The sequence below is a fragment of the Syngnathus typhle genome, linkage group LG13 (genome assembly GCF_033458585.1).
Source record: "Syngnathus typhle isolate RoL2023-S1 ecotype Sweden linkage group LG13, RoL_Styp_1.0, whole genome shotgun sequence".
Lineage (NCBI taxonomy): Eukaryota > Metazoa > Chordata > Actinopteri > Syngnathiformes > Syngnathidae > Syngnathus > Syngnathus typhle.
Window position 1 is genome coordinate 4,089,837 of NC_083750.1, and position 15,001 is coordinate 4,104,837.

General features: G+C 41.5%; 1 protein-coding gene across 3 annotated transcripts in view; it reads left to right on the forward strand.

Annotated features, from left to right (window-relative positions):
* b4galt2 (UDP-Gal:betaGlcNAc beta 1,4- galactosyltransferase, polypeptide 2) overlaps positions 1-14,651 on the forward strand; it is a 53,568-nt gene extending 38,917 nt beyond the window's left edge. For all 3 annotated transcript variants that reach the window (XM_061295782.1, XM_061295784.1, XM_061295783.1), the window contains exons 5-8: positions 6,925-7,112; positions 7,199-7,321; positions 9,005-9,109; positions 12,380-14,651. In XM_061295782.1, coding sequence (XP_061151766.1) covers positions 6,925-7,112; positions 7,199-7,321; positions 9,005-9,109; positions 12,380-12,530 — 567 coding nt within the window. In that variant the 3' untranslated portion in view covers positions 12,531-14,651. The remainder of the gene's footprint in view (positions 1-6,924; positions 7,113-7,198; positions 7,322-9,004; positions 9,110-12,379) is intronic.
* The last annotated feature ends 350 nt before the right edge of the window (positions 14,652-15,001 follow it).

The following is a 15,001-nucleotide window of genomic DNA, read 5'->3' on the forward strand; positions in this document are numbered from 1 at the left end:
TAGTCGTAATTGCCTCAGAATAAAAGGTCACCTGCTTATTGCCACTCCCTCCTGAAGGCTTTGAAATGTAATTCCAAAGCAAACTGGGGATAAGTGGGGACAGCATGTGCCCTTCATTTTCTCTGCTTAATGGAAGAGTGTCATCTCCTCAGACACAATCTTTTGAGTCAGCACAAGTGAGCGTCTTTGTTGAGCTGTTAGCAATTATTTAGCTGATAGACAGTGGTTCACTGACTAGCTTGTGGGAGCTGAAAGATAGATCTACCAACCCATCATTAGCTGCGAGATGGTTATGTGGGTTAGCAGTGAGATGAGTTATTTCTGTGCGACTGCTAATGTTAGCAGCTAAGCCTAGTGTCCATTCGATTGGCTAATATGTTAACTTAATATTTCAGTCCTATTGCTATTGTTAGCTGACAATGCTAGCAGCAGGTAGACTAGTTATCTTATGTGTAAAACAAAATTCAACAGTGCCAACATTAATGTTAGCTGTTACCGCTAACTACAAGTTGATGGGTTGGATTGTTGTTAGCTGTAAAACGTTGTATTTCAGTGCAAACGTTAGCTGTTCGTTGATGCTCGCACACACCACAGGTGCTTTGGCCAGTTATAGTTTATTGTGTGATAAAGTATTTCAGTGACATTGCATAGCTAGTGCATAGTTAACTATGAGACAAAAAAATATTTCAGTTCCGACACTAATGCATGCTGTTAGCACTACCCAGAGGTACACTGGCGAGAACGTTAATAACTGTGAGATTTCGGTGACGAGCTTTCAAAATTTAATATACGTACACCGATTCATAACAAAGTCAGAGGCGTTGCTAAACGATGATGGAATTATCCTGCAGATCATGGATTTGGATGCGTTCAATAATGCAGCAAGGTAATTTGATAAAATCATCCTTGACCTTGATCTTGTTTTATCTAGCCTAGTCATTTTGCAATAACTTTAGGGCACAACGATATCAACAGCGATACAAAACAACCCATCTTTTTAAATATCGTCTTTGGGAATGATTCATATCAATTTAGAAGGTGTGCTTTGAATCTCTTGATATAGTATAAAGAAAATAGAAAGTGAACAATTGCATGGAAGTTGCTGGAGAGTCTTACAAAATCTCTCAAGCGGGAGTTCAATAAATCTAAATATAAGCTTGTTTGTAAGCACTTTAATTGTGGGGAAAATGTTTGGTTGAATGGTCGTCTTACTGAAAACAAGCAATTAGTTCTTACAAAACATGATTTATGTTGTGCAGAAAAGTTTAGCAAATGTTCCGCTTTGGCCACGGGCAAACATTCAGCGACGACAGCTATAAAGCTCTCCAAGCGCCTGAATTAATCATGTCCATACGCTGCAAAGCTTTTATTGAATTAATAACAATGTGTGGTGGAGAGAGCGAAAAATGAGCATTTAAGTTTAGTTTTGTGTGCTGAATGCTTTCTGCGGTAATCAACCTGTGACCTTGCTGTGCTGACCAGAGTGTTATTTTTTTCGCTTGAAAAGTCATTCAAGCAGGAAATATGCCCATGCAACAGAAACTCTCTTCAAGGCCTTATTCGTGTGCTGTTATATTCCAACATTAAGTAGCGTCATTTCAGTTTTATATTGTACTAAGCAGCGGGAAAATGAGGGAGCAGTGTAAAGACAAAGCTGTGTAAGATGGATGGATGGTGGAAGTAAATCAGGATGCAGAATGATGTGCGTACCTCGCACTGTTACCTGGCAAATTCCAGCTCTGATTTTGTTTTCCCTCACCTGCAGCTCAGCCCTTTGGTCTTTTCCCTGCATTGGCATTGTTCCAGTGTTGCTTCTAACAGCTGGAGTTCAAGCCCAGACATTGCTCAGTTGACTGAACTTCACCCCTGCAGGATAATTCCCATCATCTCCATTAGAGTCATGGTTGTGAAATGCCAAAACCCACAGCGGCTTTTGCTTTAGGTCATCTTGGAGCTGTTCCTTGAGGCCGGTCAGATAAGACTGCTGTGCTTCAGTTTTTGACATTAATCACTCCCACGAGCTTGATTAGCTTAGTTACTCAAAGCCGTAAGGCCGGATGATTGTTTTGTGGCTCAAGGACCATGTCTCTAATTGAACAGGAGGTCGGCCATGTTGGTTGGAAGCTGCGGTTCTAGGCGAATTCCAGAACTCCTGTGTGGAAATCCTCCAAAGAAGCAAGTTTCCTCGACAGAAGGGAAATCTTAAATAGCGAAGCTTTTTTCACTGCACCCTTTAATGTGGCCATATGGCATTGTGATCATTTCAAAATGGTGTTGATGGGAATAAAAAATAATTCCCCCCTACTGGTGCTAAGTGTAACTAAATGATATCACACAGGTAAAAAAGTGTTGAAAGGAATTAGCGACTTAGCTTTTAAGCTAATGCTGACCCAAAACAAGGCCTGCTGTGTTATGTTGCAAAATTACGGGCATCATCCTCATTATATATCTCAAAACTGTTATTTTAAGGTGAGCATAATGAGTATCGTTGGTTTAATTATTTTTTTGACATTACAATATTACATTACTTCACGCCAGTGTTAATCATCACTCTTGGGTTATATTGTATTGTCAGTTAATTTTGTCTCTCCAAAGGAAGAATGGGGTCTTTTTATGCCGTTTTAATCTACCATCACAGCAGCTCATCCTTCATAATTATATGTAGCCTCTATAAAATGTGAGATTGTCATAACAACAATTACTGTCGCCGCTGTGTGCGCCTTTCTGTCTGAACATTATGTTCCGCATCTGCTGTGTTTCCAGCAGGAGGCTAATTACACAGCTCGCTTGCATTGTTAAGCGTTACGATGCTACGTCATGTAGATGTCAGCAAAAAGACGAGATCCCGAAGATACTTTACATCACAAAGACAGCAAATAGTTTATCGACTTCACTGACAATTAAAACATATTTTAGTGTTTTGATCATTTATTAATCATAGAAGTTGTTTTTATGCAAAATTTAATCTTCCCACGCATGCTTCATATCGCCTGCCATATTCTCGCTAAACGGCGTCCTTCAGCTTGCTTCAGTTTACGAGCCTTGTGGCCTTCCCTCATCGGCGTAACGGCACATAATTTACCAAGGAGGGGATTCATCTCAAGGCAGTAAAAGTGCACGTGGAATAATGTTGGACTATTCAACCCCTCGTTCTCGGCGCGCATGTGTTGTTGACCTCCGCTGAACAACACAGAGAGTCGGCGTTGACCTCCCGATTGATCACCGTCGCTTGCCATTTGTCGGTCCACTCTGGGATGGATGATAAGATTTTAATTAGGCCATCTGATTTGGATTCACGGCATGTTTTGCTGCGAGCATGTTTGCCAAAACTTTGACAACTCCCTGGCTGTCCGTGCAACATGCTAATTACCAAATCCTCCTCGGAGGTTGACGATGATTATGTCCTCGTACTCTTCTTCTGTAAATCCCCATGATGGGACAATTAAATGGGCACCGCTTGCTCCCACTTCAAGGATGGAATCAGGCAGAAATGCCTGGATCAAGAATCATAGCAAAGATGTAATCCCAGATTTAAGCGATCTATAGATTCTCTCTCTCTCTCTCTCTCTCTCTCTCTCTCTCTCTCTCTCTCTCTCTCTCTCAATTAAATATGTGCTGCTTATCAGAAGACATTGAAATAATATTGTGTGTAATGTTTATACATTCAGCGTTAAGTGATGCTCTTACTGTAAGGTTGACATATCATCGCAACCCTCCAGCTATGCCATCTGAGCCAGCCAGGCACAAAATGACACCAGCGGGTTCTTCTGGCAATCGACACAGACACATATACATCTTTGAAAAGGAAGTTTTGCAACTTTACCCAGTCTCACCCTGCACATATTTTAGACACAGACACAATCCGCATGCACACACACAGAGGCAATCTCTCAAAGTGACGGCGAGATTGGAAAAGGCTCCAACATTAAGGCGTGAGGCAGATGGTGTCCCATATTGGTCGTGATGGGAAATGAGGAGGGATGAGTCACCTCGCTGTATCGAGCTGCAGCAGGTCTGAGAGGCCTGCGGTGTGAAACCCAGACTGCTCTTGTGTTTGTGTGTCTGCAAGTGTGTTTCCTCACATAATAAGGAGAACGGAGCAAAAGAATGACAATTCTATCCACCGCAAGGTGAAGGAAAAAGGAAAAAACATTGAGCTGCAATTCTAAAGTTTTTCTCATATGAGGGGGTCATTATTTGCTAGAGTGATTATGTGCTTACTGTACATGCATGTGCAATGTTTAGCAAAAGTAGGTAACGTTCAATCACGGCTCACCTCTTTGCTGATGACGCTCGCACGCTTTCGTTTTCAGTCGACAAGTTGTAGTAGGAGGTAAAATGGCCGCCCCCAGAGATAGATTAACACGGGTGGATTTTTTTTTCCTCAGTCATATTCCACAAACAGGATACAAATACTGTCTCTAGAATAGTGCAGGAATGTAAAGCAAAATTATTGGAAAGCATTTTTACTTGACCTTCTCTTAACCCGTTTCAGCCTTTCGTCTATATATAATTTTGAAATAATTTTGATTTTTTTTTATCAGATTTTATTTTCCCACTACATTTTTATAGTTTGTTTTTGTGTGTGTGCATGTGGGAATTTTTAGCCCAGTCGCTGCATGGCTGGTCAAAAGCACTGCAGCCATGGCAACCATCTGTTTTTCTCCTCCTTTCGTGACTCTTGAGTGTCCGATGTCAGGTGGCAGCTTTGAGTATACAGGGGACTAGTACTATACTGTACATCTACTGTTTGTCCCTTTTTGCATGAGTCGGCTGTTTCTCTTTGACTGACACACGGAATCCCTCCCTCCCTCTCCCCAGCTTCATCCCCAACACCGGAGGGCAACGCCAACCTTCCTTGTCATGTCTTTTTGCGGCAACATTAGTCAACATTCGTCAGCTTTCTGTCCTCCCCCTTCGGTCTTCTCCGTCACGCTTACGTTTACTTGCTTTCTGACACACTTCCAGTTTGATTTACGCTGTCATTCCTGCTCGCTGGAATAAAATGTTTTTTTCTCCTCATTCATTCATTCATTCATTCATCCATCCATCCATTCATTCATCCATTCATTCATTCATTCATTCATTCATGGCATATTTTGAAGTCTACCATCAGAATTGAAATAACTACAGTTTGGACATCCAGCAAGTGTATTGACAATAAAATTGATTATTATGGATGTATCAACATCCAAAAATACTGCTATAATACTTATCTTATTTCTAATGGAAAAAAGTCAAACCTAATATCTTTGTCCACTTATGAATAAGCTAAAAATTAAATGTTATAAATTAACATAAAATAATGCAATAATTTATATAAATTTATGTTATCATAATCTATTTTTTCAATTATTTACAAGCTGTTTTGTATCGGACAACCGGCGTACGATCCATATTTACTTATGACAAATTAGGCTATGGTCTTTGTACACAAAGGCGGCAGGCGCCTTTATTGAATTGGCCACTGGCCCTCCTCGCTTGCGCTTTGCGATTGTGTGCATCGCATTATGTACAGCAATTAGTTATGTTGGCCCTGCGCCAGCGCTGCCACGTTCCTCTGTGCAAAACATGGCACGGTGAGAGGGATTGAAGACTGCTAGCTTTTAAATTAGATATGTGTGTGTGTGTGTGCGTGTGTGTGTGTGTGTGTGTGTGTGTGTGTGTGTGCGTGCGTGCGTGTGTGTGTGTGTGTGTGTGTGTGTGTGTGTGAGAGTGCGTGCGTGTGTGTGGGGGTTGATGCTTGGCTACAATATCTAATCAAGCTTTGATGAGCCTCCTGTGTCCCAAGCGATGTTGGGATGAACAAGTTTATATGAAGAGCACACGGGCCAGGTTTTTTTTTTGTCATGTATTATTTTACGTATATGCAAACATGCCCAACATCAGTCATGCATGACTAAGTGCAATGCCATTCCACTAGCATTAAGTATTCATGTGACAGTTTGAAATTCTAGTATAGTGGTATAATGGCTTGCCAATGTTTTGTTTATGACAAACGTAAGTTTTGTGTTGTGTTGCCTTAAAGCTTGTTTTTATTTCTATCAACTTTATAGCTGTAAGTCCTTAAACAGATCAAATACTAAATGCATGCAAAATTGCAAAATTAATAAGGTGGGAGGCATAAACGGTGCAATTGATTCACATGCTATTGTGGTTTATAAAGTGGTTTGCAAAGAGGAAGATTAGAGATTACTAAAATAACTGCCATATAACCTCGAGATTTGGCTGTCATCGAGGTTAGGAGAATTAAAAAGGCTGATTGTCTCTTATTAATGATACAATATTATATCTTATGATGTTGCATACATTGTACACTATGCACATACACTTTGTGCTGACTATGCACAACATGATCAGGCACAGCATCTAAGCAGAGGTCAATACACAGATCCACTAGGTGATAATAAATACAGAGCAGCAGCACGACATAATATATGGTCGCGCAGTCATGCTCAACCTGTACCTTTCACCTTAATTGCTTGGCACAACTCGATGACGGCACGGCGTCGTAATTTTACCGCATGGAAACTGAGATCTGTTATTTACTAGACACATAACCATGTCAGAGCAGATGCAGACAGATTATGCACACCCAGGCGTAAATAACGCCGGCGTCACGGTAAATCCTCCCGGCTGTGATAATCATATACTGATTAACCGGGTTGCTAATTAAACTGATCATACAGAGTAATCATACAGATAAATCAACATCATCCGTCCAATAGCTGCGTAGTTGGCCGTAAAGTAGCAATGAAGTATAGCTTGCTGAGATGTTGCTATATTGTAACTGTGTTAAAAAAGCTGACTAGTGGCAACACATTCTTTGCACTATGCAGTTACTAAATTAACGGGGCAAAATATTAAAATAAAAAAAATGAAATATTACTGAACTTAATGGTGGACATTTGCGTCCTTTGACAGTTGGGCGAGGACACGTTCAACCGCGCCAAGCTGCTGAACGTTGGCTACGCGGAGGCGCTGAAGGACGGCGACTACAACTGCTTCATTTTCAGCGATGTGGACCTGATCCCCATGGACGACCGAAACCTGTACCACTGCTATGAGCAGCCTCGACACTTTGCCATCGCCATGGACAAGTTTGGCTTCAGGTGAAAACACCATTCCTTTTGATCCTGATGTAGAACTGTATGAAATCCGATGTTTCTTGCTCAGCTCCTTGTGTGGTCTGCTCCAGGTTGCCCTACGCGGGTTACTTCGGGGGGGTGTCAGGGCTCAGTAAAAAACAGTTCTTGAGGATCAACGGCTTCCCCAACGAGTACTGGGGCTGGGGAGGGGAGGATGACGATATCTACAACAGGTGAGCTTCATGTAGGAGTTGGACAAGCTATGCTATTCGGGTCATGCCACAAAGGTCTGAACCATGACTTTAGAAAAGATTAAATGTGTCCTGACTGGTCCACTAATATTATTTAACACTCAAGTAGGTTTTGATTTAAACCGACTGTGGTAATAATAATCTACAATGGTAAATTTGTTCAGAGGCTGATATTCACTTCACAATGCTCCAACACAAATTAATGCTAAATGCTAAATTAATGCTAACCAAAGTGACCAACAACATTGTGCGACACTAAATTAGCATAACCATCAGAAAGATGTACTTCCAATATTAATGTATTTGTTTTGTCTAGAAAAAGTTACATTGCTAGCTATAGGAAACCTCAACCATGGGTCCATTTAATGTTGTTTGAGTGTCCGCCGGATGCGGAAAAGGCTCAATTTTTCGAATAAAGTCGGCCATCATCAGCGTAACTCTCCCCTTTATCACTGTTTAACCCCCCCAGCGACAGAGCAGGGGGAAAAAAACCCGACACGCTTGTCACTATCCTTGTCCTATTTTTCTCCCTGTAGTAAAGCTTTTAGATTCTGGCTAAGTTTGTCATTTGCATTTGAAGCGACATTAAAAAGGCGATAAATCTAACTTGCTTTAAGCTGACGTGTGTGAAGGTTATGTGTGTCCTCGCATTAAGAACTAAGGCACGCACGCACACATGCACTCACACGCACCCTCCCTTGCCTTGTCATGGCTGGCTGCTTTAAAGGCCTTTCTAAGTGCAGTCGTAAGGAATACGTATGTCCTTCAAAGCTCATTTTGCACAAGCTGCTGCATTCCGACACTTAATATAAAATCGGGTTTGTTTTTGCTCACGTTGATCCGGTTCACCCCTTTAGTGCCGACCAATATCTTCTGCATTGGTTGCCTGAAAATGTCACTCCTGTAACCATTTGCAGCTTTTTTGATTAACTCCTTCTGCACCGTTGACGTGAAATGCTGTCAAAGGCAATCCTAACAAACAATGCCGCTGACGTCATTTGCCGTCAACTGCGTTTTGAAATTGGTGCAGAAAAGTATTTTAAATACTGTACAATAAACTTCATGGACAGAGGTGTTTATTTTATGTGAGTATGCGAATAGACATGTTTATATGTGAAATGGGCGGTTTGTTTTGTGTTTATGCAAACAAACCAATGTTTGCCGTTGTGAATGGACAGACGTGTTTACAGTATGAGTGGATAGACGCGTTATTGCAATATTGCAAACTAATCAGTCCATTTTTTGAGAGTCTCATACACAATTATACAAACTTTTATTCAAATTGGTTCAAAAGGCAATTTTATTCAGGTCACGCCACATTTTGGCTCCAGAATGTTTTTTGCGAGGCTATTTTCTTGCACAATTAAGAGAAATTTGTCCATTTGATAGTTTTTAATTGTCTGATTCAGATAGGACCATCCAGCATGTATACACACACACACACACACGCACGACCCATTTTCCAGACTGCTCCAATAATCACCCCAAATTCAATCTGCACGGACATATTTGATTGGATTCAGGGGGAGTTTCTCCAGCTCCCCTTTCAGAGTTAGAGTTAATTGCATGAAAGCAATAGAGTGGAGGAGAAATGGTGAAGGCACAATCCAATAACTTTTGCTTCTGGTCACATCTTATTCCCACCTCATGCCGCATGTGTTGCAGGATCACTCTGAACGGGATGAAGGTGTCCAGACCTGATGTGCGCATCGGCCGCTACAGAATGATTAAACACGAGAGAGACAAACACAACGAGTCCAACCCGCAAAGGTACCAGATTGCTGCTATTCATGTCAAAATCTATTTTTTTTTTTTTTTTTGGCATGAGTGAGATATTGCGAAATGTAGCGTTTTTCTGTATTCTGGCTGAATACATCAAAATTGCATTTAAATCAAAATCTCACTTAAAGATCTTCCAAGAGCAAAATATTTCTGAGTGATGGGAAAAAAGCTTTAAATTAAGTTTGTCTTTCTCTCCCTTACTCCACCATGAATAATGCATGGTCCTCCAAATAAATAGCAACCCTGTTGATGGCGGCGCCTTTGTGCAAGCGGCGTGAGTCACGGAGCCAGGGCGGGAATCGAGAGCAGAGCACAATGACGCCGAGCCCGTCTGGCGGCTCTTTTATTGATTAGGTTGAAGGCGAGCAGACAAGACGCTCCCATTTGGAACCGTGTGGTTTTCGGCAGGCCAATTTCAGACGACGCTAAAATTGTGATGGATGACGTGCGATACGCCACCTGATTATTTTAGACGTCATCCTATTCGCTCCTCAAATTGTTTTCAAGATGTCGCCGCTGGATGGCCGATTTGTCTCATTTCACGTACCGTGATGTGAGCTCATAGTTTGAAAGTGAATGTTTATCTTGAGCAATGTTGTACAATTTGTGTGAAGTGTGAATGATTTTTTGTATTTATTTTTTTTATTATACTTTTGACCCCTGGCAAAGCTTGTTAAAATATGTGATTCCTTCATTGGTCAAGCCTGGCATGGGACCGGATTGGGCGCAGGTCTGGTGCTTTTGTATGCGGGTGGTGGTGGTGGGGGGGGGGGGTGATTGTTCTTTCGAGAGAATAAACCGTGATAATCCCCGTTTAAACAGCTTAATGTGAAGCGCTATATTCCTTCTGATTAATGTTGCTCCGAAGGCTCGTCCCACTATATTGGGCCTCATTCTTCACGTCAGTAAATAAGTCATTTATACAGGAGGAGGTTTAATGCTTGTCTGTAAAGCACTTTAAATGGCACGTGACAAAAGTGCAACCTCAACACTGGCCCTCCGGAGCAACCATCTGTGTTTTATTTTATTAAAAAAACATTTATTTATTTTTTTGCTCTTGCTTTTTACACTTAATATTATGACAGTGAGCATTGAGGCTATAAAGAATGTTTTTTTTTATTACGACTTCATGTCAGCTATGAAAAGTTAAGTCCACATTATGGATGACATGATTCTGCTCCATATGACAATCTTCAATGGTGCTTGTGCTTATTTGATACTTAGAATTTTAGTAGAAAAATGGAATTCACTGTAACATACAAAAAAAGTTATTAGTGTAGCTTTCATTGTATATTGTGAAGACACAAGTGGAGATAAGTTCATCTACCTTGAGCTTGATTTATTTACTACGATGTCCTAAATGCACGTCGATGTCTCGCTTTTTCAACATCACGACCGCCACGACTGAAACATGTTGCCATTTACAGAAAAAACTGTCATTTTCTCAACAGGACGGTCCGAACGCACTCAAGCGTTAAGCTCAAGCGCTTCGCTCTGACGCTAGCGCTGCCGTTTTATTTATGGCCGTGGTTGTATTTTTGGAAGTCTCTGGTTTTCGAGCTAGCCGTACGCATGCTGACCTTTAGATGATATAGAGGAAAAATATGCATGAATAATATAACGTGTTATGAGACTGAATATAGGACAAACTAAATGATGCATATTTCTACGGAGTGGCTCTTGATGTGTGGTCCTCTTAAGATTTTTCTGAATACAAAATATAGAAAATATTAATATTGCCAGTGTGTTGTATCTTGCACACACAATCATGCGTTCACTCAAACAAGAGTCTATTCACCGAGTGTGTCGGCCATGGTAAAGCATAATGATGAGACGTCGGGCTAGTGTCCAGGAGAAAAAGGCGTATTCATCACATGCACACAAACACGCACACACGATTATCCAGATCAATTACTTATGTCCAATATGACTTCATACCCTGTCAGCCTCTGCGTGTTTGCACATAGATTTTATTGTCTTTTTTGTTTTTGCTCTCGGTGAAGTCGATTAGGGCGATTTAGTTGCATCACCAGTGAGACAACAGAGCTTTTAGCTCAGTTAGGATGCATCAGGCTACTGAGTGTACTTCTAAACCAGATCTTTATACGGAGCTGAGGAGGTTACATTGTTCCTAATGATATGTCTCGGATGTACGTTAAATTAAAATAAACCTTTATCGGAGTCGGTTAACGGCTTACAAATTGAGGGCATCTAATATTCTCTATATGTAACGTTGGGGGATTAGTCAATGACTTTAATCTACGTGCTCAATGACGGATTTATCTGGAGATTTCATGATTTTTTAATATCACCATATCTTGCTCCATCCATCTGTCAGTTTTTCCTTGCTCAAATATAATTTCATCTGCAAGTTCATCCAGCCTTCATTTTTCTTCTCTGTCATGCGGGCCTCATTTTGCTCTACGGAATCTGTCCCCCCCCCCACCAACACCACCACCACCAATCCTCACATCCCTGCCACCCCCAACCCCGTTGAGATGGAAGTGTCAATCCTCTCACATAATTCTATTTTTATCTCGCTGTGTCTTGCTTTTCAAGAAAAATACCGCAGATTGCCGCGTCTTGCCTGCTGTCACGAAACAGTCTGGTAGTTTGTGTATAATCCTGGTAACCAACACACACACAAAAAACAGTTGAAAACAAGTGGAAATAAAATAAATAATATAAAATAATATAAAATATGAAATATAAAATAAAATCCAGCCAACAACAAACAAGCCAATGAAAAAAACAATGTTAAAAAATCCATGCAGCAATATTTCTGAGCTCTTGACCAAAACAATGAAAAATAAAACATATCCTAATGCAGATATCCCTCAAACAGAACAGATTGTTCCTTGCTGATTAGCCATCCGCCCAAAAAACAAAAACAAAAAAAACTAAACCAGAACGACAGCCTTTTTTTCTGTTGGTTGAGGTTGCATCAGCAGCTGCTCGGCATTATGCCGCTCAATTCCCGTCTTGTGCGCTTCCATCCCAGCGAATTTCCCACGTAAGGACCACTTGTGACGCAACTGTCGAACCCCAGCCAGTGCAACAACACACTCTCTTCACAAAGCTGTGTTGGATTGTGCCATCGTCGCCCGTGTCACAAAACAATCGCCATTTCTGGTTCCGATTGTTGTGCTTTTCAAGACGGCAACTTTGTTGAGACCGAATTAGCAATTCATTATTCGGCTCTCAAGGCACCACTCAACGATTGTCTTTTAATTGGATCTTCTTCTTCTGTTCATCCAGATTCAATAAAATCCAAAACACCAAGAACACCATGAAAAAGGACGGCATCAGCTCGCTCACCTACCGACTGGTGCAGATCAAAAGGTACCCGCTGTACACTAACATTTCAGTAGAGATCGGAAAACCGCCGCCCCGGCCTTTCAAGGGATAGAGACTCAAGGTAGGTTGGGATTGGGATGGACGCACCAAGGAAGTTACAAGCACATCAAGGAGTGGAATCTTTTTTTTTTTTTTTACACTTTGACTTGTTCTTCTAAGCTTCTGGACAACATTGGAATGGAAGGACCAAAGATTGATGAATGACACAAAGCAGGAGTTTGATGGACTGATATAGACCTCAAGGCTAAAATGGCCCAAAATGGCAAAACCCATTAAAATGAATGATGGGAGGACCACAATGTGGCCAGAGAAGTTTTGAGACCCCAACAGCAAAAGCCTAGACGGTAAAGATTTATGAGGCGACCTGCAAGACAGGGAGCGATATATCGAAATCACAGACGGTGTTCACGAAAGAATTAGCGTACGACAGGCGTGCGTTAAATGCCACTTTTTATCCGACTCGCATATGTACATTATCCCATGCGAGTCGAAAATACCGTAATTTTCGGACTATAAGTCGCTCCGGAGTACAAGTCGCATCAGCCATAAAATGCCCAAAAAAGTGAAAAAAAAACATATAAGTCGCTCCGGAGTATAAGTTGCATTTTGGGGGGCAATTTATTCGACAAAATCCAACACCAAGAACAGTCATGAACGAGCAACAACAGGCTAAACGATAGGTGTGTGGCGGCGTGGACTTCCAGCCACAGAAGTGGAAGAAAGCTCCATAGAATAGGACCGGGCGTGCGTAAAAGCCATGACCGAGCCCTATCCACCGTCCCCGGACAGCCACCCGGCCGAGCGCCGGCCCTCGACTTCCATCCACGGAGGTGAAAGAGAGCTCTGTAGAGTAGGACCGGGCGTGCGTAAAAGCCATGTCCAAGCCCCATCCACCGTCCCTGGACAGCCACCCGGCCGAGCGCCGGCCCCCGACTTCAATCCACGGAGGTGAAAGAGAGCTCTGTAGAGTAGGACCGGGCGTGGGTAAAAGCCATAATAGTTTTTCAAACCTTCTGTGTCACTCCAAATCCTTAAATCCTTCAAACTCTTCGTCCGCTGTGTCACTTAGAAACAAAGCCGCTAATGATGCCGGTAGTACGTGGGGTCCTTCGTCATTTTCGTCATCCCGTGATCAATCTTTGTCCTTTATGTAAACAACCGTCGCGTCGCGCTGCTGACGTCACTTGAAATTCAAATTACAGTAATCCCTTGCTACATCGCGGTTCCACTTATTATTATTATTATTATTTTTTTTGTGAAAGTTTTTGAAAAAAAAACACATATAAGTCGCTCCTTATTATAAGTCGCCCCCCCACCCAAACTATGAAAAAAAACGCGACTTAAAGTCCGAAAATTACGGTACTCCCAAATCAAAGCCTCTGGCATTTACGAATGAATGTATCATGCCCGCAGCCCTCACCGGGACTCTGCTGGGACATTATAGTTTTTTTCTTTGTTATTTTGGGGATATGTAGAGACTGAAACTTCTTGGAGCAAGGTGGGCATCATGATTATATGTTGTTGCTGTGGTGGGGGTGGGGAGTTGAAAATGGAATCACTGAGGATGGACCCTGATGACTGATAGATACAGCAAATGACTCAGCTTGTATTGTTCTAATTATGATTTGATTTGATTTGATGTGATGTGAGGAATGCTTACCCATGTTCCTCTGAAATTTAGATGGCTGAAAATTTAAACACAGGATCACCACATGTCATTTAATATTTTGGTTTATTTTGCCATATTCTTATTTTGACTGATTGGCTTCATGCGTTTGAATTTAATTTATTTTATTTTAGCTTTCTGTCCTATATACAGATACGTATACCTTGAAACTGGTTACCAGGCCATGCCTAGTCAATACTAAGCTCGCAATGTTGGTAGTGAGCATTTGTTATCATGAGGCGGCCATTTTGAAAACTCATCATATCGTAGGGTAGCAGAAACAATGAGCCTTATTAGTTTTTCAACATTTTTGTTTTGTTTCGTTAATCCGAGCACGTGGTCGTGTCCACATTTGGTATATCCAAGTGTTTTTAATGCTGTAATCTTCCTATTTTGCAGTTTTGACACATCATACTGTTACATATATTTCCACCGAGCTGATGCCTTCCTTCAGTAGTTATTTTCTATTAATTAAATGACATTTAAATCATGAACTGTAAACCAAAACATGTTTTTTCTCCTTTATTTTCTACTTTGACGAGTCTAGAAGGGGCGGGGGGGGTGGGGGGGAGGGAGTTCTCAATTCTGTACGCTTATCTTCGCCTCAAGGTTGTTGTTTTTTTTTTTTCGTCAAGGTGAGATGATGATTCGCCTGTTTAGCGCACGCACGCACATTCACACTGTCTTCCCTTCTTTGTACAGGTTTTTGTTTTGTTGTGTTTTTTTAGTTTTATCACCTTTGAATGCCTTTGCACCGTGTTATTGACCTTTTCTGTCCTCCTTACAAATCTCACTGCAGGCTTTAGTGGCACCAAGAGCAGCCAAATGCAATCACTCGCCTCTGGACTTGATTGTGA